Here is a 23,748-nt window from a genome sequence, read left to right as displayed (position 1 = left end):
GGTGACGCCCCCTGAGTTTTGTTTACGTCCCTCGCAGACCGAGCGGCTGAGTAGTTCTGCGTCTCGTACTCCAAGATGGGGAAGTCGTTCGCTAATTTCATGTGCAAAAAGGACTTTCATCCTGCGTCCAAATCCAACATCAAGAAGGTAAGTAGAGGGATCCGGAGAGGGCAGCGATGTGCCGCGCTCCCTGGGACGGTCGTGTCCTCTGCGGGCCTGGAGACCTCGTCGCTTTCTCCATGCTAACCCGACAGACCGGATGGTCCCCCAAGTCCGGTCCTGTCGGTCACTGGGAGACTGACGCCGTAGCTCATTCCGGGTCCGTCTTCTACCCGGGAGCGCTGCTTCCCTGAGTGGAGACTCGGTCCTTAACAGAGCTTCCCAGAGAAAGCCACCCTGTTTTCACTCTTCAGCCCACATCTCCATCCAGTAGTGTGGCGTCTGATGGCCGCATTCAAGTTCAAGCGTTTCTTTTAAAAAAATTACAGGTCAATCAACTGCTGGACACAGGACCGAATGAATGGCGACGGAGAGAGTCAGACAGAATTCTTGTTAGTTCAGTACAGTCACATTTAGCCCCGAAGCCTCGCAGAAAATGTTTAATGGAGTGATCGTTAGCCTCCTACTCTGCTAATTAAGGATGACAATGTCAGTTGCCGTCATGTGTAAATTTGTTAGGAAGATTAATTGAGATAGTGTGGGGAAAGAATAGAAAGGGGGAGCCAGGCATTGGTGGAGCACGCCTTTGATCCCAGCACTCGGGAGGCAGAGGCAGGAGGATCTCTGAGTTCGAGGCCATCCTTTTATGCATCACGAAAAGTACTCAGAAGTACACAGGCTTGTGAGAATATATTAAGCTTTTAGTTGTTTCTAAGCCAGTTATGGATCCTGTATGTTGCCATGAATATGAAGAATGTTATGTGTATATGAGCATATATATATACATTAGAATATCTGTGGAAGAAAATACAAGTAGTGTTAACACCGTTTATCTGCGAATATAGTTACTTAATTTTTTTTTCCCGAGGCAGGGTTTTTCTGTTAGACCTGGCTGCCCTCGAACTTCCAGAGATTCACCTGTCTCTGCCTCCCAAGTGCTACGGTTAAGCCACTCCCCACCCCCAAGAAAACCGCCTTGCTTGGTCTTTCTATCTCTGCCTTATTCCTTGGCCCCCTCCAAAGTCTTGTTCTATTTATTTTGTACATACTCTCCACGTCTTTTACACATTTCATGGCCTCTTTTTTGAGGTGGAGTCTCCTGTAATCTAGGCAGGCTTCAAACTTACTATCCAGGGAGGATAGCCCTGAATTCCTGATCCTCCTGTCTCTGCCTCCAAGATGCTGAAATTGCAGGTGTAAGCCACTGCACTTGACTCTTAGTTTTCCCTTTTAAGTCATGAAATACTTTATAATAGTCATGAAATAGTATATAATCTGCAGAAGAGTCATTGTGAGCTCTTCGGCAATGGACCTCTGTTTTACTTTTACCTCAGTTCTTGCTCCATTGAGACTAGTTAACTGTAAAATCTAAAGCTTGACATACATGGTAATTTTTCTGGTTGGGGGGGGGTTGCTTTTGGACAGGGTCTCCCTGTGTAGCTCTGAATGACCTGGAACACCTAGTACCCCTACCTCAGCCTCCTGAGTTCTGGGATTGCAGACGTGGCTAACCGGGTGTGGCTGATTACAGAAGACGAGCCAGCTTCTAGGGCTGTCAGGATATGACTTAGCGGATAAAGCACCTGGTGCATGAGTGTGAGGGCAGAGTTTGGATCCTCAGCACCTACATGAAAGCCAGATCGCCATGGTGGCCCGTTTGTGATCCTCGCCCTCTGGGGATGAAGACAGGAGATCCTCCATGCAAGCAGGTAGCTAGACTAGTGGACTTGTCGAACTCTGGGTTCGGTGAGAGACCCTGCCTCAGTAAGAAAGTGACTGAAGAAGACAGTTTGTTTTAAACCCTTGACTCCATACTCACATGCACGTACCACACACATGTGTACATGCATTTATATACACACGAAGCAGACTGTTTAATCCTGTTGTTAAATTATATTTTGTTTCACTGTTGTAGGTATGGATGGCAGAGCAGAAAATATCATATGATAAAAAGAAACAAGAAGAATTAATGCAGCAGTACCTTAAAGAGCAAGAGTCATATGATAACAGGTAAGCGCCACCTTATTGGTGCTTTCAGAAGAGTCAGTAGCGAGTCGGCGGCTCTCCCGTAATCACACATGGTCACCGTTCCTGTCTTTAGCTATTCTTCACCTAAAGAACAGTTGCATTTGACTCATCAGACTGTGAGCAAGTCCTAAATGAGGCCGAGCTTGCAGACATCATAAACCCTGCATGTTAACCACTGATAGTGATTAGAAAGCTTCCTCTTCAATACACCGAAATGAGAGATGCCCAGGACTCTTAGAGGAGAAGCTGGTGTCTTTGGCCTGTGTGTGGTGGCTGGGGTCCATTGGCTTCTTTCAGGATAATAATGCCTGCCTTTTAATTGCTTTCATTGTGTTTGTATTTGATTAATGAGCTGAGTACGGGTGTTTTGGTTAAATAGACTGTACTCTGAAGCAGCATTTATTTTTGAAATTTTTATATTTGAAACTTGAGACATCAGTATTGATAATTGGATTGTGCTGTTAACATTGGCATAGAGGTATCTGTTCAAGACTGTTGTCATCTGCTTTGTTTGTGTGCTTAGGAGCAGAATTGGTAGCTCTTACAGTAATTCTTCGGTTGCCTTTTTAAAGAGCCACCAAACTTCTCCCTAGCCTAAGCTGGTCTTGAACTTCCTTCCTATGAAGTTGAGGATGACCTAAAACTCCTTGATTCTCCTGCCTTGAATTCCCAAGTGCTGGCCTGTGCTACTATACCTAGTGTATATGATGTTAGGAATCAAACCCAGGGCTTCCTGTGTGCCAGGCCAGCCCTCTACCAGCTGGGTTACATCTCGGCTCACTTACTAATAACCATGCTCGTAAGTATGAAGCAGTAGCTCGTTGCAGTTTTGATTTGTTATTTCTCGATGTCTAGTGAAGCTCAGCTTTTCATGTACTTGATTTACAGTTTTTAAATGGTGTTAAGACAAAATTTACAGATCTGTTTAAAATATACGTAGGTTTTTAAGTTTGCTTAGTGTTGCTAAGCCATAACCATAGCGAATTTCAAAACATTCGTCACCTGACAAGACAATGTTGTGTTCATTAGTATCATTCCCCATTTTCTAATTTATCCCATTACTGCTTCTCACAAGTCATGACCATTTTACTGTCTACCTATGAATTTCTTAGAATTATGGACACAAAGGGTAGATGATTAAATGGTCTTTTGTGATTGGTTAACTTTTTAATTTTAACAAGTATATTGATTTATTTGTGTGTATGTATATATGTCGGGAGCATATGAGGACCTTGCTGCACATGTGGAAGTCAGAGGCCTGCTTGGTGGGAGGCAGAGGCAGGCGGATCTCGGTGAGTTCGAGACCAGCCTGGGCTACAGAGTGAGTTCTAAGACAGCCAGGGCTACACAGAGAAACCCTGCCTGGAAAAACCAAGAAGAAAAGATCTGAAATTATTTTAAAAAGAAAAGGTTGTGGCACCAAAATGCCTGGTAGCACATAGGATTTCAAAAGTGACTGTTTGAGCAGCATCTCACAGGTTTTTAAGACAGTTCTGTAAGAGTCACCATATCATCTTTCCTTCCTTTCTTCCTGGGAGAACTAGAGGGAAGAAGTTACAAGTCTCTCTTTCTAATAAGGCAGCACTTTTCCGGCTTTACCGCTGATAAAATATCTTAATTCCTTTAGGGTTATTCTTTGAGAGCTGGTGTGCTGTCACATCGTCCTTTTATCTAAAATTGTACTGTTATTTCCTTTAGATTGCTTATGGGAGACGAGCGTGTAAAGAACGGCCTGAATTTCATGTACGAGGCCCCACCGGGAGTTAAAAAAGGTACTTGCCTCATTTCCTGTAAGCTTGAATGTGATTGTGTATGAAGATGCATTATGTTGAGAGGAGCAGACAGTATACTAAAGGTTATCTTCATCTTTTCCTTCACTGTTACTCTGATGACAGCAGCTCAAATGCTGTCATCAACACAGTAGAAGAAAAACAAAATATTTTTCTAATGTAGTAGCTTATGTCCTTTGGAGGAGGGGGATGCTTAATATTGTGGAAGTACATTTATCCTTTTACAGTGTGCACACATCTGTAGTCCTCACTAAATACATTTTCAAATGGAAAGTCTATTCACTGCCAGTGAAAAGCATAAAGACTTAAAAATTACAAGTTAACATACCTATTCCGGACTCTAGTGCAAGGTTGTATTTTATCTCTCAGTGATCTGGAGTTTTATTTCATGATAAAAGAAAAACCAGTTAATTCTTACAGGTTACAGTTAAATAATACAGCGTAATAATAAGTAGACTTTTCCACTGGCACTGCTAACTTGTCCTGCTTCTCCCTGTGCGGTGAATATGCAATCAAGAAAACAAAGAGGTAAGTGCTCTTCTCTGTTTGAACTGATTTATGGTTGCTTGTGATTTTATGAGAAATTCAAGAATTTCTCCTGCCTTTTGTAGAAGGAAGAAACGGAAGGAGAGACAGAATACAAATTTGAGTGGCAGAAAGGTGCTCCGAGAGAAAAGTGAGTACTAGGAGAAACCGTGTGACTACTGTGACCTACCTTAGACAACCAGGATGCATCATTTTAGCCTGGACTTACGAACTTGTTCGATTTTTAAAACTACATTCTCAACCTGTAAATCACAACCTCCAAAGGACTATGGAAAAACACATATATTTACATTAGGACTCATAACAGTAGCAAAATTACAGTTATGAAGTAGCAACTAAGAAAGTCTTATGGTTGGGGTCACTACAACATGAGAAACTGTATAAAAGGGCTGCAGAGTTAGGATGGTTGAGAACCACTGCTGTATACATTTTAAAATTGATGCTGGTAGCAATGCATTTTATAATGTTTTAAGAATGATAAATTTTTTTCACGTTAACTGCCATTGAATTAAGTTGTTCTTAATATTATAGTCTTAGCATTTTTTTGTATTTAACAGATATGCCAAAGATGACATGAACATCAGAGATCAGCCCTTTGGTATCCAGGCAAGTGACACGTATTTTGCTCTTTGAGAATAATTTTTATTTAGTACATATAGCTTTAAATTATTTTCCAAAACATGTTTGTATTAGAATTCTCTAAAGGAACGGAGCTGATAGGATGAATATATGCTAGCCTAGAGGATGTGGTTCAGGTATAGATGAATATATGCTAGAGGATGTGGTTCAGATATAGGATGAATATATGCTAGCCTAGAGGATGTGGTTCAGATATAGGGTGAATATATGCTAGAGGATATGGTTCAGATATAGGGTGAATATATGCTAGCTAGAGGATGTGGTTCAGATATAGGGTGAATATATGCTAGCTAGAGGATGTGGTTCAGGTATAGGTGAATATATGCTAGCCTAGAGGATGTGTGTGGTTCAGGTAGTCCAACAGTGGCTGTCTCACAGTAGAAAGGCTGAGAATCCAGTAACTGTTCAGTCCACGAGGCTGGTTGTCTCTGGAGTCCTGGAGGATTCCTGCAAAGCTGCTGCTCTTCAGTCTGCATTAGACTCTTGAAGTCAGGTAGGATTTAATACATGCAGCAACAGGATAGGTAGAGGAACTTGAACTTGCCGGTGAGGAAGAGCAAGCAGCAAACAGCAAAGCTTCCTTCTTCGAGCTCCATTTATGCGGGCTGTCACCAGGAGGTGTGGCCAGATTTCGTAACTTGATCCAGAAAATCCCTCACAGGAGTGTCTTCGGTAGGGTTTTATTGCTGTGAAGAGATGTCATAACCATGGCAACTCTTACAGAGGAAAACATTTCATTGGGGCTGGCTTAGAGGTCAGAGGTTTAGTCCATTATCATCCTGGCGGGAAGTATGGTGGCGCGTGGGCAGACCTGGTGCTGGGGAAGACACCGAGAGTTCTGCTTCTGGATCCCCAGGCATCAGGAGGAGACAGCCACACTGGGCTAGACTGAGCATCTAACAGCTCCGTGCCCGCCCCAGTGCACACACTTCTTCCAGTGCCACCTGCTGCAGCAAGGCCCCACCTCTAATAGCACCACTCCCGTGAGCCTGTGGGGGCCACTTCCTTTAAAACCACTACATAGGAGTAGCAACTTGGGTTTTAGTTGATTCCAGCTGAAATTAGCTTCGCAGTTAAACAGCTAAGTTAAAACAGCTTAGATGGAAGGAGAGAGCCAAGTGTTCCAGTGAGGGTGGTGGTCACTACAGTTTCCTTACAATTTAGAAAATGTTCCTGAATTAGAAACAGTCAACTGTCACTCCAGAGCTAACCCTTGTGAAAAACATTGCCTGCTCACTGCATTGTCTGTGGCAGCTCTCCTGCACATCCCTTCACGACAGCAGACACAAGCATAAAATAAAACCTGAAATACCCCTTTTACCTCACAGAATAAGTTCACTAACCCCTGGTTTAGAAATGTGGAACTTGAGGCAGGGCTAGGGAAAGCTCGGTGAAAAAGCGCTCGCACTGAGTGTTGTGAGCGCCTGGTTGCAGTCGGGAGAAAAGTAGCTGGTGTCGTGGCCTAGCCTGGGTGTCAGCATGTGGATAGTAGGGGCGGGGCAAGACCCTACAGAGAAAGGGGTGGGGGTATTAGGTTAATGTGTTAAAATTAGGGAACCTAAAATTAAACCTTGACATAATTCTTTGATATTTTACTATTTCTTTTCGGATGACATTGTTTTATTGTAGGCGGCACAGATAGGATTCACTTTGGATTTTAGGCAAATTTATAATAGAAGGGCTTAGTTTTTGTATTGACTTACCCATCGTAACTATAGAATCTCTTTCCCTGGTGATCATTTTACAAAAGAACTTAGCCAAGTATGGTGATATGTTTTAATACTAGCCCTCTGGAAGCAGAAGCTGGTGGATCTCTGTGAGTTCAAGGCCAACCTGATCTATATAGCAAGTTCCAGACTAGCCAAAGCTATAGTGAGGCCCTGTCTTAAAAAAAAAGAAAGAAAAGAAAAAGAAGAAAAGGGGGCAGGACCTAAATAAAAATGCTGAGTTGAATGTTAGAAATAATGTTTATTTCTCAGGTTCGGAATGTGAGGTGTATCAAGTGTCACAAGTGGGGTCACGTGAACACAGATCGAGAATGTCCCTTGTTTGGTCTTTCTGGAATCAATGCAAGTTCAGTTCCTACTGATGGCTCAGGTAAGCAAAGACAAAATTTTATCAAACAAGGAAAGATAAAGTAACATTTTTATTTAAACTGAACTCTTTTGTTGCACTTGAATTTAGTCTTTGTGGACTAAGATGTATTCCCAGATGGGATGGTAGAGCTAGTGGTGTCTCAGTGTAGAGCACCTTGCCTGCCAAGTGCATTTGAGGCCCCGGATTCAGTCTCTAGCACCTCCCTTTCTCTCTGCCTCCCCCAAAAGGTGATAGATAAGTGGGAAACCTTCATTATCTGTGTTAAATTTGAATGTACTAAAATAGAGTTTAACTTTTCTAGTCAAGTTTCTGTGAATTTTTTAAATTCATTTTTTGTTTTGTTTTATTTGTTTAAAACGAGGTCTCATAAAGCCAAACTGGTTCCAAACTTGCTGTGTAGCCAGAGATGACCTCTACCTCTAAGATTACAGCTGTGTGGGTCTGACTCTGTAGCCCTGGCTGACCTGGAACACGCTGTGTAGATCAGGCTGGTCTTGAAGTCCCAGAGACCGACCTGCCTGCCTCTGCCTCTGCCTCTGAAAGCACTGAACACTGATTAAGTGGAGATAAAAATAGACCGGCGCATTTTACCATCTGTGCTCCTGATGTATAAGCGAAGGCAAGTCCCCAGTGTAGTCAGGCCTGTCCTTCAGAAGTGACGCAAAAAGATTGAGCTACATGATAAGATTCTTAAAGTCCTGATCTATAGCAGATGCACCGTCAAGGCTGAGAGTCATCTGCTTAAGCAGAAGAATAACCGAGCTTCAGCAGGATGGTGCTTATTTGTGTTCGCTTAAATTGTGGAGTTTATGAAAGTCATAATTTTTATCATAAGGAAATAATTATGGGTATGTTGTTAAAGGACAAAAAATGCCTAAATATCTAATAAAAAGGTATTAAATGAATAATAAGTATGGACATTGTTACCAAGGCATATTTCGTGCTGCAGTATTAAATTGATAGGAAGAAACCTGTCTAGATATCAGTACTTACGGGGGAGAGGTAATCACATCTCAACCGTGAGACCTGTCTCAATAAATAAACAAGATGGTAGGAAGATTCCTTAGTGATATGGATGTTGTTTACAACATTTAGTCAAATAAAAAGTCAGGTTCTAACACATTAAGACCAGAGCTCAGTGGTAGAGACTTTGTCTACAGCGTACAAGGCCCTGGATTTGAGCTCCAACACCGCAGCACATAATTAATCATAATTAATTAAGCAGTAGCTGGACAGGTGTTTCTCTTTATCTTTAGGTAGACTTAGAGCAAAACACATACTTGAGGAAAGGTGTTGTAAAGAAACAGACCAAAATGTTAACAGTGCTTTGATTTGACTGGTAGGATTGCCTTTGCCTGGTATTTTTACTTATTTATATCTCCAACAGTGAGACTAAATCACTTTTCAATTTTTTAGTGAGCATTGTTTTAGAAGAACTGAAATTGTATGTGGTATCAGGTATTTTAAATCATGTTGCTCCATTAGCAGGGCCTTCAAAGCCCGACCTGAGTCTAACTAGCACTTAATGAAAGCTAAGGGGAACGCCTAAAAGCTTCTCAAAAACAAAATCAAAACACTGCTGTATCAAATAGGAAAGCAAACAATGGCAGTGTATTCTGAATTTGAATGCAGTAAAAAATAAACTGACCAATTTCCTAATCCACTTGCTGATTCAAGCTAAAAACGTCTTTTCATTTAAAAAAAAAAATCACCTATTGAATAATGTCCTGCCAGTGAATAGAGATTATTTTTGCAATAAGGCAATTTCAGTGGATGTGGTTATCATGGGATAATCACACCCCTGGGGTACAGCCTTGTGCCTGTAATCTCCCAGGAGTGTAATTATTTCATGATAACCACACCCCCTGGGGTTACATTATTTCTATTATGAAATTCTGAGTATAGTATATAAAGTAACTTACTTTGATCACTGGGAACTGCAAGGTGCTGTTAGACTAGTCCAGCTGTGAGGTTTACAGAGACCAGCTATAAGATTTACTTCTCCTTTACAGAGTTAAATTAGGCAATCAAAATGCTTCTTTGGGCTAAGCTGGTTTAGAATATCTTTTCTGCTGATGAGATCATCTTAAGTTTGTAAGTTTCCATCCACTCCAGACACATCAAAATTACCTCCAAAACTTGTAAGCCTCAGCCATGAATGAATTTTTATAAACTATTTTCCCTGCGGTGTAATTAAATGGCAGCCCACATGCCTTTTCTATACTGGGTAGCTTTTCTTTTTTTTCCCCCCTTTCTAAACATTATGTTATGTGGTCTGAGCCTAGCTTTACTGCAAAGTAGCCAAGGATTTCCTTGAACTCTGATCCTTCTGCCTCCATCTCCTGAGTGCTGGGATTACAGGTAAAAGCTACCACTCCTGGTGTGTGTGTGCGGTGCTAGGGATCAGACTCAGGGCTTCCTGCATCCTGGGAGACACTGGACATCTGAAGCTCCGTCCCTAGCCCTGCCACCTTTATTACTACTGACTCTTAACTTTATGTTACATTAAACTCTTTTGAGAAAGTAGAGTGGGAAATTTCAAGTGTTTTTTCATCAGTGTTATTGAGCTATAATTTCAAATGAACAGTTCAGTTCTGTGGGTTTTTTTGTATACCCTCGACTGCCCTAGAACTCTCTTTGTAGACTAGGCTGGTCTTGAACTCACAGAGATCCTCCTGCCTCTGCCTCCTGAGTGCTGGGATTAAAGGCATCCGCCACCACCACCTGGGTACATTGAGTTTTTTAACAGACTGGATTCAGAATTTATTTTGGAGTGCTGACTAATCTCAGACTTTGGATTCTCTTGCCTCAGATCCCAAACACTGGGATTACAGGTGCATACCACAGCTACACAAATTGATTTTCAGATTCTGAACCAGCCTTGCATATCTGGATTAAACTCCACTTGGCTGTGGTGTAAATTGTTTTTATATATTATTGGAATCAGTTTGCTAATACATTGTCAAGGATTTCTACATCTGTTCATGAGAGATACTGGCCTGCAGTTTTTCTATCCTTTTATATCTATTTATATTTTCCCTTTATATGTTTAATAGATTTAGCTAGTAAATCCCTCTGGGGGCCTGAAGCTTTCTGTCTTCAAAAGTCATTATTTTTATTAAATTTCTTTAATTATGTGAGTGTTCTTATATTTTTATCTTTTTGGTGTTCAGTTCATTTTATATAAATAAAACTCCAAAAACAGAATTATTTATCATGTACCTATATTACCTTTTTAATACCCGTAGGGTCTGTAGTGGTGTCTCTTCATTCTTTCCTATTATTAGTCATTTGTCTCCTCTCTTTTCTTGATTATTTGGCTAATGCTTTTTCAGGTTTTTTTATATAAGATTTATTCATTTATTATATATACAGTGTTCTGCTTGAATATATCCCTGCAGGCCAGAAGAGAGCACCATATCTCAGTACAGATGGTTGTGAGCCACCATGTGGTTGCTGGGAATTGAACTCAGGACCTCTGGAAGACCAGCCAGTGCTCTTAACTTCTGAGCCATCTCTCCAGCCCTGCTGTTTCAGTTTTAGTGATCTGTGCAGAGAAGTAGCTTTCAGGGTGGTGAATTTTTCTCTCCTCTTTACCATTTTCTTTCTTCTTGGGTTTACTTGGTTGTTCCTTAAGGTAAAGATTGGTTTTGATTTGACAATGGGCTTTCTTGAGATGTACGGATCAAACCGTAACTTTAACACATGCTAGCCAACATTACCATTGAGCTATACCTCTAGCCCCAGAATTGATGTTTTTCTACATTCATTCATTTTGTGTGCGTGCACACGCGCACACACATGTGCAGGTCAGAGGCCAACTCTAGAGAGTCAGCTGTCTCCTACCCTGTGGATCATGGGGTGAACCTGGGTCGTTAGGCTGCAAGGGCCTTTACCCACAGAGTCATCTCACTGCCTCATAGAATTCATTTTAAATCTTTCTTATTTCTAGAATCTGTGGCTCTGCTTTTGTTAAAGACATGCCTGATACTAATGGAGGGTGCAGCTCTCAATCTCAAAGGGAATCGTGAGTGTCGGGTCACAGTCATATCTCTGTGTTGGGTGAGCCGCACAGACCCTCTTCTCTCCTCCCTGGTACTGGGATTCCAGGCATTTAACACCACACCTCAGCTTTTTACCTGTGTTCTGGAGATCTGGAATCATGTCCAGGTGCATGCCGACAAGCCCTTTCCTGGCTGAGCCGTCTCCCCAGCCCCACTAAGTCTCCTTTGTGTGACTCTCATTACCTTGTTCATCTACTTCTGTCAGTTTTAAGAGGAAATTAGCTTGTGGCTGTCCAGGTAAAGGAGGAAATTTAGTTTATCTTGTAAATACTAATTCTTCTGCCCAAATCAAACTTGGGGAAGAATGTGACCCTTCGTCATGTTCCGCTTAGGATACTTTGCTTTCGCCCTTCCCTAGACCGCTGAAAGTGTAAAAATGATAACCACCGTCTAGTTTTCTCCTGGAAACTGTTTCTGAAGCAGGGACTTCATCTTAACATTTTCTATCCCCGTTGCCTGGTGCAATGTATGTGTTTAGCAGATAATAGTTTGTTTAGCGACTGTGGGACTGGAAGAGCTTCCCTCGCATTTCAAAACAGCAAAGTTATCAGTTCTTCTAAACAGTTTATAATAGGAGTTATACTTTGCCTGTGAACTAATTCTCTCAAAAATATTCCAAGCCTGAAGACAAAAACAAGACTCCTAAAGTCTTAGTAAGACAGATCTTAAAAACTATTTTCTAGGACTGGAGAGATGGCTCAGAAGATAAGAGCACTGACTGCTCTTCCAGAAGACCTGAGTTCTATTCCCAGCAAACACATGGTGGTTCACAACCATCTACAATAGAATCTGGTGCCCCCTTTTGGTCTGTAGGCATACAGACAGACAGCACACTGTATACATAATAAAATAAATCTTTTTTAAAAAATCATTTTTTATATTGTATCCAAAGTTCAAATACTCCATGAGTCTCTCCCCTTATAGTAAGATATATAATGAATAGATATATTTTGGAGTCTATAGTACCCACACACAGCAATCAGTATTGACTTGTTGGCTAAATGTATTGTTACAACTTTTTTCTGAGACAGGGTCTCACTATATAGTCCTGACTGACCTGGAACTCACTCTGTAGACCAGGCTGGCCTCTAACTCAACAGAGATCCTCCTGCCTCTGCCTCCTAAGTGCTGTAATTAAAGGTGTGCACCACACCCAGCCTCCTACAACTTTTTAAAGTTAAAATACACTACTCTTTTTGGTTTTTCAAGACAGGGTTTCTCTGTAGCTTTGATGTTTGTCCTGGAACTAGCTCTGTAGACCAGGATGGCCTCAAACTCACAGAGACCCGCCTGCCTCTGCCTCCTGAGTGCTGGGATTAAAGGTGTGCACTACCACTGCCTGGCTAAAATGCACTACTCTGAAGTGTAGGGTTTGAGTTTGACAGATGTGTGTACTTGCTACCCACACCCTTGACAAGGTGGAGACAATTACCTTCACTCTAGAGAATGCCTGGCTGCCTTCCAGTTGGCCCTGCTCCCATAACACTAACTTCTGATTTAACTTGTTCCTGAACTTCATGTATAGTATAGTCTCCTCCCCACCCCCACTGTTTGGGGTTTTTTGTTTTTTTTTTTTTTTGAGAGAAGTTCTCATGTAGCCCAGGCTGGCCTCAAATTCACTGTGTAGCCATAGATAACCCTGAATTGATCCCTTCAGCATCCAAATGCTGGGATTACAGGCATACACCATGCCCAGTTTGTGGCATGCTAGGAGTCAGACCACACATGCCAACTGAGTTACATCCCCAGCCCTCAGTGTCTTTGAGGCTCACGGATAGCCAGAGCGTTTATATTTCTGTAACTAATTACAGTGAATAGCGAGTTCTGATGCTTTGTGGTCTCAGCACAGAGGAGTCTCAGAGTCCCCGAGGCAGATGAATTAGCTTTATTGTTGTATCACCACTTTACATGTAAATGAAGTTGGGAACATAAGTAATAAAGATATAATCAAATATGTCATAGATCTTTATTGATTCTGTAAGACGAAGTTGTTTTTAGCAAACAGTAATTTTGACTAGCATACAATAAGTATAGTTTCATATTTCCTTGCCTTTGTATTTTTCAGCCACATAGATGAAAATAAAATGTTTTATTTTCCTTTACGTTCTGTGTCTTAATAGAGACCAACTGGCTGTCTTTAGCGTGAAGTTGGGGTAAGGACAGTAAGGGGCCCTATTGTCTTCAGCTCCACTAAGGATGAACTGGCAGTGTGTCAGGAAATCCTGAGCATGACACAATTCAATAGAGTTAGTACGGTCTGATCTTGCATAACCTCTAGAAAAATCTTCCATAGAACATTCCCATCTTTATAAATAAACATCACCCACACGCTTTATTAATAGCCATGTTCACTTTTTCCTGGGACTCACGTTACATGTCCCCTTCCCTGCTTTTCCTTTTCTCCTTCCTTCCTCCCTCCCTCCCTCCCTCCCTCCCTCCCTCCCTCCCTTCCAATTCCTCATACAGAGTAATGGCTTTTATTATGGCATTTTGTAATATATGTCATTATACCTTGTTTTTCTTCAATCTGTTTCCTTTTTTTAGTCTTCTTTTGAGATGGGGTTTCTCTGTATAGTCCTCGCTGTTCTGAAACTTTCTCGGTAGACTAGCTGGCTCCAAACTCAGAGATCCGTCTGCCTCTGCCTCACAAGTGCTGTGATTAAAGGCGTGCGTCATCACGTCCAGCTTCCATTTTAGTCTTTTTAAAAAACTTTTGATAAGCTTTCTAGGTAGTTTTTAAGTGTGCATGCGTGAGTGCCTGCGTGTATATATGTGTACCACGTTCGTGCCTAGTGCCCATGGAAGCCAGAAGAGTGTTTCAAGCCTATTGTAAGCCTCCATGTCGTCTGCAAGAGCAGCAAGTTCTCTGAACAGCTAAGCCAACTTTCCAGCCCCTCCGTAAGCTTTCTTTAAAGCACTCATTCTGGTCCAGTAAGGAATTGGATGTAGGTATGAGGGAGTTTTTGATGATTCCCACTAGCTCTTTTTGAGTAGTGTACTGTAACTCGTATCCCTATGTGTCAAACAGTGGTTCCCTAGACACATGGTCAGTTTAACCTTAGGAAAGGACAAAAGGATGTCCAGGTGCCTGTAATCCCAGTACTTGGGAGATAGAAGCCAGAGGAGCAGGAGTTCCAGGTCATTCTCAGCTACACAGCAGGTTCAAGACCAGCCTGGGCTATATGAGGCCTTGTCTCAGTGTCCCTACCACCTCCCCCAAAAGGTTCTGCTTTTGGAAATGGTGGGGCTATGTGTTAAACTGGGAAAGGAAAGAAGGAACGAACGAATGAACGAACGACTTTTTTCTCGTGTGTGTGTGTGTGTGTGTGTGTGTGTTGTGTGTGTGTGTGTGTTGTGTTATGTGTTTGTGTGTGTTTACACCACACAACAATTTCGGATGTCATTCCTTGGGTGCCATCCTCTTGGCCTGGAACTTGCCAGGTAGGCTGGGCTGACTGGTGAGTTAGCTCCAGTTATCAACCTATCTCAGTGTCCTCGGTACTGGGGTTCCAAACAGATGCTACTAGGCCAGGCATTGTGGCTCATGCCTTTAATCCTAGCACTCGGGAGGCATTGCCAGGATATCCAGAGGTATATAATTAGACTCTGACTCAAAAAATAAAAACAAAATAAACAAAAACCAAAAAACCCAAATGCATGCTACCACACCTGGCTTTTTCTTTTCCGTGGGTTCTGGGATTGACTTCAGGCTCTCATGTAACTGAGCTGTCTCCCTGGCCCAGGAAAGGCTTTCACTCCACTTTACCTACCCACCGCTCACTCCTCTTCTTCATTCAGTGCCGTGAATCATAGACAGAGATGTTCATCTGACCCAGTACTCAGGGGGCTGAAGCGAGACTATTCCAAGTTCAAAACCATATTTGGGATGCACACTGACTTCTCTCTCAAGGAGGAAAAAAAGGACCCTTTTTTTGCAAAGAGTGCTGACTTGCTGTGAATTGAGCCCGTTTAGCTAGTGCTCGTGGTAAAATACAGATGCATGCCCCAGCATTTGTTGGGGACTGCTGTCCCTAACTGCTTTACTGTTAGGTTTTGTCTTTGGCTTTTTGAGACAGAGTTTTTCTTGGGTTACTCAGGCTGATGCTAACTTTAGCTAAGGGAGACTCCTCGGTCTCCACTTCCTGTGTGCTGGGATTTACAGGCATGCGTCATGCATCCAGCTGAAAACTTTTGATCTCTATGACTCTGTAATGAAATACCTGTTCTGTAGAGCACTTTACCTCCCGTTGAGTTTTGTCTATTTATAAAAAATAACAACCTTTAATAAGTAGATTAAGCCCTTTGCAGATGTAATCTGTACAATATATTTGACCTTTTTGGGTTTTCTTCTCTGAGATGCCTGAGTAGTGTTCCTAGGAGAAAAGTGTGGCTTTTGTTGGGACATAAACTGAATAAACACCATCATGAAAACGAGGCTTTTGACACCTCCTGTATTATAGTTAAGGACATCTGAGAATATGGATGCGTAGAGCTTGGGCTGACTTTTTTCACGTCGAGTATGGTTTTGTCCTGCTGTGGAGGCCAAACCAGTTAACTCAGATGCTCTGAAGCCCTCACAGACACACACTTTAGGACGGACACCTAGATTGAAGATGTCGTTCAGTTGGCAGAGGGCTTGCCTAGCATGCAGAAGCCCGGGTTTGCTGGTGACGTGTGGCGTGCATACTTTCAGTCCCAGCTCTCAGGAGGTGGAGGTAAGAAGATCAGGAGTCCAAGTCCTTGGCTACATGAGACCTTGTCTTGAAAACAGGTGAACAGCACAACTGGCCTTTTAAAAACTTCTTCAGTGAATTCTGGCATTGTGAATTCATGAAAGAGTCAAGCATTGCTGTGACCCATATCCAGCTATACCAGACATTTAAAGGTGCTTATTTTAAATTTGAACATACTTGTTGTGCAGTCTGTTTTACTGATGTACCTGTTTTGCCAGGGGTGATATCTCACACCTTTGCTGCTTGTTCAGCATCCTGAGCTGCGGTGTTGAGACCCTATCTAGAGAGTGGTCAATGGAGAGAACCCTGTTATACACACACAGATTTATATGTTTATTCTATATGCACATATATGCAAATATATTTATTGTGTCTGTTTTGACTTTTCAAAGAGCTGGAATTAACTTTGTCAGCATAATTCTACATGGCCTCTGTCACAGTGACATGGAAATGTCTTACTAAATACCTCTTAATAAAACCTGGAGAGATGGCTCAGCCGTTAAAGGCTGAGCTCCCAACCAAAAACCTGCCTCGTCACATCTTCTAGTCCAAGGACTTCAAACCGTAAGCTTTTGATGGCATGAGATTAAAGTTCAAAAATATGGGAACAAAACTTGACTCTGGATTGGTGAGATATGCACAGCTGCAGAGTGGTTGATTAGCAAGTATCAGGGTTTAATTTTAGTAAAAATGACTGGGGTGCCCGGGTGCCACTAAACCTGGTGGCTTGAGTTTGATCCGCAGAGCCCACATGCTGGAAGGAGAGCACTAGCTCTCACAGCCGTCCTCTGCGTCCATGCCCATACACACACCTGTACATAATGCCATAAGACTGTTTAAAGAGCCCTTTTTAAGATTTATTTATTCATTATGTAGACAGTGTTCTGGCATGTGGAGAGGGAGCCAAATCTCATGATAGATGGTTGTGAGCCACCACATGGTTGCTGGGAATTGAGCTCAGGACCTCTGGAAGAGCAGCCAGTGCTTTTAACCTCTGAGCCTTCTTTCCAACCCTAAAGAGCACTTTTTGAAAGATATCCTACAATAGTCGTGAAAGTAGCCTGGATGCTGTTGATTATGGTGACTTTTGTCAGGCATGTCACTGAACACTGTACTTGCAGTCCCTACGAAAGGAAGCTCGTGCTAAAACAGGACCATTTATTTCATAATTTTATTATCTGCCACACAGGAAAGATCATTTTAAAGTCATTAGAATTAGTGTAAAGACATTGGTTTTTTTTTGTTTTTTTTTTTTTTTTTTTTTTTTGGTTTTTCAAGACAGGGTTTCTCTGTGGTTTTGGAAGACATTATTTTTAAAATATTGCCCATCCTGTGATGAAGATAATGAAATTAAAAGTAGCCTCTCACTCTAAGAACCAGGCTCCTCATCCTTACCGTGTTTGACTTGGGGCATGTGTTTCTGGGGACCCAACACAGAACCCTGTTCAGGCTAGTCAGGTGCTCTAGCCCTGAGCTCCAGCCCTAGTCATAGCATGTGTGCTTTCTGAGTTTGTCTGGTTTCAATTAACGTTGTTAATAATAAGGCCCATTTTCCTCTTTATAAAATTTTTTCCTACATATGAAACTTGGAAAACCACCGAAGTGACCTTTGTTACTACTTTTATGTCATTCAGAGGCAACTAATACTTAAAATTCAAATATTATTTAAGGTTTTATTAATGTTAGGATTATTATGTAAAATAATCCATAGAAATTAATTTTAACCCCCATGCTCCCATCATGGGCAATTCCCCCTGCCATGTGTGTCTCATACCTAGAACATGGAACAGCAGGTATATAGTTGTTCTTGGCGATTTTAACAGAATAGTAAGGCTTGGAAAATTCAGTAAGTTATTAGTCTAATGCCTAAATTTTTTTTCACCAAAGCTGCTGTTGACAAGTGAAGAGGCTTGAACAGCATGACTTGTGATGTTCAGAGTAGTATGTAGTAGTATGTAGTATGTAGTAGTATGTAGTAGTATGTAGTATGTAGTAGTATGTAGTAGTATGTAGCGAAACACTCAGATAAGGGGAGAGGACAAAAAAGCAGAGGGAGAGAAATAAACTTTTTGATGAGCAAACTAGAAATCCTCTTCTGGATCTGTCTTCTCTACCCCCGTCTCCTCACAGGAAGTCTGGATCTGTCTTCTCTACCCCCCGTCTCCTCACAGGAAGTCTGGATCTGTCTTCTTCTCTACCCCCCCCCCCCCCCCCCCCCCCGTCTCCTCACAGGAAGTCTGGATCTGTCTTCTTCTCTATCCCCGTCTCCTCACAGGAAGTCTGGATCTGTCTTCTTCTCTATCCCCGTCTCCTCACAGGAAGTCTGGATCTGTCTTCTTCTCTACCCCCATCTCCTCACAGGAAGTCTGGATCTGTCTTCTCTACCCCCGTCTCCTCACAGGAAGTCTGGATCTGTCTTCTTCTCTACCCCCGTCTCCTCACAGGAAGTCTGGATCTGTCTTCTTCTCTACCCCTGTCTCCTCACAGGAAGTCTGGATCTGTCTTCTCTATCCCCGTCTCCTCACAGGAAGTCTGGATCTGTCTTCTTCTCTACCCCCGTCTCCTCACAGGAAGTCTGGATCTGTCTTCTTCTCTATCCCCGTCTCCTCACAGGATTCTGGATCTGTCTTCTTCTCTACCCCCATCTCCTCACAGGAAGTCTGGATCTGTCTTCTCTACCCCCGTCTCCTCACAGGAAGTCTGGATCTGTCTTCTCTACCCCCGTCTCCTCACAGGAAGTCTGGATCTGTCTTCTTCTCTACCCCCGTCTCCTCACAGGAAGTCTGGATCTGTCTTCTTCTCTACCCCTGTCTCCTCACAGGAAGTCTGGATCTGTCTTCTCTACCCCCGTCTCCTCACAGGAAGTCTGGATCTGTCTTCTTCTCTACCCCCGTCTCCTCACAGGAAGTCTGGATCTGTCTTCTTCTCTACCCCTGTCTCCTCACAGGAAGTCTGGATCTGTCTTCTCTACCCCCGTCTCCTCACAGGAAGTCTGGATCTGTCTTCTCTACCCCCATCTCCTCACAGGAAGTCTGGATCTGTCTTCTTCTCTACCCCCGTCTCCTCACAGGAAATCTGGATCTGTCTTCTCTACCCCCGTCTCCTCACAGGAAGTCTGGATCTGTCTTCTTCTCTACCCCCGTCTCCTCACAGGAAGTCTGGATCTGTCTTCTTCTCTACCCCTGTCTCCTCACAGGAAGTCTGGATCTGTCTTCTCTACCCCCATCTCCTCACAGGAAGTCTGGATCTGTCTTCTTCTCTACCCCCGTCTCCTCACAGGAAGTCTGGATCTGTCTTCTTCTCTACCCCCGTCTCCTCACAGGAAGTCTGCTGGCAGCGGCTCTCTCCTACCACACTGTAGTATAGATGCATCACCTGAGGTCATGTGTTGTCGCCTAGTTTCTGACCTTCAGAGAAAGCAAAAATGCGACAAGATTATGTAGCTGGGGAAGAAAGATTCTCCTAACCTGAGTAGGTCCCATGATGAGGACAGGGAGCAGACCTTTAAATATTTGCTAGTACATACTGTGAGACCAGAAAGCAGCTCAGTTTGCAGCTTAGGATAAAGTAAAAACAACAGTTGTGGGAAGTAGAAAGTATGCATACCTGTAGCTAGTCTGTGATAGAATAAATATGCACACCTATCGCTAGCCTCAATCTGCTTGTCACTAACCCCAGTAATTACAAGTTTCACGTTCCGGGTACATATATAAATGCAATTAGTAACTGAAGTGCCTGAGTATGTGTGTGTGGTGTTGGTAGTTAGTATATTCAGTATTGGTATTTGGTTAAAAAAAATAAAGTGGATTTTTACTGAGAATAACAATTAAAATTTAATTGTAGTTTTTTTATTATTTTGTTTTTATTTTATACTAAAAACTTCCAAGTAGACATTTCAATATGACAGAGTTACATAAGCTGAGCATCCCCTTGCACGTAAGGAAAAATGCAATTATTTTCTATTCTGAATCTCCAGACTGCTGTTTTAGAAAATCATATCTGATTATTTGCTCAGCAGAAGATTATTGAGTTGATTTAGCTGTGATTTTACTTAACAAAGCTTCAACTGCATTCCTACTGTGGAGTCCAAAAAGGTAGAGAGATATAAATGATACATTCAAACTGTGATTTTTGTGAACAGGGCCGTCGATGCACCCCTCGGAGCTAATAGCGGAGATGAGAAACAGTGGGTTTGCACTGAAACGAAATGTACTGGGGAGAAACTTGACCGCAAATGATCCATCACAGGTAATGATCTTTTTATCAGTAAGCTGAAAATATCTGGAAATCTAAATGTGATTGCTTGTGAATTGCTACTTAATGTTTTCCAATATGCATATATCCATAGGAAAGTAAGATAGAGCAAAGAAAATGCTTTAAATGTATTTCGATTTTGCTGCTTTATTACTTTAACCTAAATGAGAAATTGTTTATAAACCTATATTTTAATAAATGAAATGGCTCCTTTGGGTTTATGTGGATAAAATATCTAACTGAACTGGTGATGGGATTGTTTGTCCCTTCCTGCTAACACACCCTTGAAATGACATTAAACTGAGCCAATTGAAGTCTATAAACAGCTCCCTGGGTATTATAGAAAATGCTTTAAACTTATTTATTAAACTTCATACATTCAGAAAGTTAAGAGCTTTTAAACTTACTGCATTTTGTATGTGTAAGAGCTGTACGTGTGTGTGTACGAGTGTGCTGTATGTTTGTGAGTGCAGGCATGCATATGAGTACATGTGCTAGTGCAAATCAAGAGGAAAACTTGGAAGAGTCAATTCTCTCCACTATGTGGATTCCAGGGATTAAAATTCAGGTTGTCAGGCTTGGTGGCAGGTGCCTTTATACCCTGAGACATTATCCCTGCTTCAGTTTTAAAGGCTGTATTATTGCCTATTTTATAATAAAGTGTTATAAAGTTTAAAGTTACTGATATTTCTGATCTAAGTTCATGGTCTTTAGATTTTTATGTTTGTGCTGCTGGGACTTGCAGCCAGGCCATGTGCATATTAGGCAAGTGTTCTTTATGGAGCTGTAGTCCCTGCCCCTCATGATGCTCTTGGTTTTTGTAGTTCGTTAAACTAGAAATGCTGTATTTAGACAGTAAGTGTTTAAAGTGTGAGCACAGCAGCCTGCTGTAAAGCTTCTGTCTGTCCTTATCTTCCACGTTCTGATAGTCTCCAGGAGTTACAAAGCAGTAGTAATAACCTTTGGTCTAGCTTATCAGGCAGAGCATAATTTTAAATAGGCTAAGCCCACACACTTCAGTCCCAAGTACCACACTGTCTATGCATGTCCCTGACACAAAACTCAGCTGTAAGGGCTTTCTTTCCTATCTAGTAACTAGCCTGTCTAAAATCGAGCAATTGGATTCTTTGTTGACTCAGGACTATGTCGCGAGTGACGGTGAAGAAGACCCTGAGGTTGAATTCTTGAAGTCACTGACGACCAAGCAGAAACAGAAGCTCCTCAGGTAACTGAGGGGTGCATATGCGATGGATTCCCCCACTGTCTTGCCTGGGCCCTGCAAACTCCTACGCAAACTGTGGGTGGGTGGGTTGCTTGATTGATTGATTTTTTCAGTAATAAGAATTAGTGTTTGTTTCCTCAGATTATACTACCAAGCTCTTGTATCTTCTGAATATTTAATTTGGAAGTTTACTTTTCTTAATAAAACTGGATATATCTTTGCACACCACTTGTTCTTAGAAAGTATTTTATGTTTTCATCTTTTTTTACATTTTGTGAAGTTTCTTGAATATTCAAAGAATGTTTAAATTTATAGTAATGCTTAAATTTGTTAAACACACTCCCTGTGAGCTAGCTAAAGAATTCAAGATCTACCAAGTCCAATAGAGGGCGCTCACCATGTTTCAGTACATGGAGGATGACTGCAGAACCAAGAGGCTGGTATCTCAGTAACTCAGAACTCCCATCTAGACAATTTATGCTTCCCAGACTAAAATTCAGAAAGCAATGGAATTGTTTTATTTCTAAAATCAAACAATTGCTGAGAACTAGTAGATAATTGTTTTATATAATATCAAACTATATTCTAATCCTAAATTTTCATTTTTGGTTTGGTTTTGGTGGGTTTTTTTTTTTTGTTTGTCGGTCAGTTTTGGTTTTTGTTTTTTCAAGATAGGGTTTCTCTGTGTTTCCCTGGCTGTCCTGGAACTTGCTCTGTAGACCAGACTGGTCTCAAACTCAGAGATCCACCTGCCTTTGTCTTTTGAGTCCTGGGATTGAAGGGGTGCACCACCACTGCCCAGTGATGATTGATATTAATGTTTCCACACTTAAAACATAGACATAAGACGAACCTTTCTTTTTCTAACTGTGCATAGGTCCAATTAATGCTACACATTTTTCCCAGGTTTTCTTTAAATCAAGAAAACCATTTTATTTAGAATGCTAGATAATTTTATATTCTGACTCATAGGACTGTTTTATCAAAAGAACAGTCATTCCCATTGAAGTATAGTTAGAAGTTGTCTTAATTTAAATTCCTATTCAGTGTCTATGTTCCTTAGTAATTTAAAGGGAAGCAAATGATTTATCATTAAATAAAGTAAATAATGTATTTAGATGTGGACAACATTTTCACTAGTGTCTAAGGGGATATATTGTCTATTGACAGTTTCTCTTTTGTTGACGAAAGAACTATTTCTTTCCAACTATAGGAAATTGGATAGACTTGAAAAGAAAAAAAAGAAAAAGAAAAGTGATAAGAAAAAGAAAAAGCTACAGAAGAGCAGAAGTAAACATAGAAAACATAAAAACAAATCCCCTTCCTCCTCCTCCTCCTCCTCCTCCTCCTCCTCCTCCTCCTCCTCCTCCTCTGACTCTTCAGAAAGCAGCAGTGAGAGTGACAGCACAGAGAAGAGAAGAGAGAAGAGGAGGAAAAAGAAGAGAACCAAATGTTCAGGCAGTAAAGCCGGTGACTCTAAAGAGGATAAGTCTAAGAACAAGCTTCATGAAGAACTTTCTAGCAGTCACGGTGACAGGGGAAGAACCGTGGAAAAATTGAGGCTCCTAAAACAAGAGAGTTCTGGGGAGAATAGCAAGCAGATCCATTCTGGTTCTGACCGGAAGTCCAGAAGCCATCGTCCTAGTCCAGAGAAGAAAGGGTCTGACAGGAACGGGGGAATCAGAAGTCACAGCAGGGCTGAGAGCTGCAGGAGAAGCCGAAGCAGGAGCCCTCATGGAGACAGGGACAGAAGAAAGGACACCAGAAGCCATGGCCGTGGTGACTGTAGGAAAGCCAGTGCACGGTGAGCTCCGGAGACTAAGGAGCAGCGAAGGGACAGCTGTCTGCGAGTGAAGGACTCCATTTCTTACCGCATCTTCAGCAAGGGCTAACTTGCACATTATCTAATAAAGAAAAGTATTCTTAATTTTCCATCTCTCTAAACTATCATTTCAAGTATGAAAGCACTGAGTACCACAAGGTTGAGTTCGCAGATCTTTGTAGGGATTCTGTTTAAGGGATCGGAGTTTTGTTTCTGTTGGTAGCTGTTTCTTATGCCTTGTACTAAATTTAAAATATGTTAAGTCATTGTGATTTTGTTGTTGTTTTGAAATAGCATTAAAACAGTGACAATCGTGAATGATTATCAGTTCAAATTTGTTATTTTATGATTTGAATTTACTTGAAGCAAAATGTAAGTGATGGAATTTAGTAGG

The 23,748-nt window shown here is 41.7% G+C and overlaps 1 protein-coding gene across 1 annotated transcript; it reads left to right on the top strand.

Moving 5' to 3' along the window:
- Nucleotides 1–5: 5 nt before the first annotated feature.
- On the top strand, nt 6–23,672 carry LOC121439305 (corepressor interacting with RBPJ 1-like). Its single transcript, XM_041639785.1, has 10 exons — nt 6–147; nt 2,075–2,169; nt 3,886–3,959; nt 4,495–4,505; nt 4,589–4,653; nt 5,081–5,129; nt 7,142–7,259; nt 20,198–20,304; nt 21,450–21,535; nt 22,746–23,672. The coding sequence occupies exons 1-10, from the start codon at nt 76–78 to the stop codon at nt 23,338–23,340; spliced, it is 1,272 nt and encodes a 423-aa protein (XP_041495719.1). The 5' UTR covers nt 6–75; the 3' UTR covers nt 23,341–23,672.
- Nucleotides 23,673–23,748: the final 76 nt, after the last annotated feature.

Source organism: Microtus oregoni, unplaced genomic scaffold (assembly GCF_018167655.1).
Source record: "Microtus oregoni isolate MIOR12 unplaced genomic scaffold, Mior012 000060F_ref0000265, whole genome shotgun sequence".
In the NCBI taxonomy this organism is placed as follows: domain Eukaryota; kingdom Metazoa; phylum Chordata; class Mammalia; order Rodentia; family Cricetidae; genus Microtus; species Microtus oregoni.
This window is presented reverse-complemented; position numbering and strand designations above follow the sequence as displayed.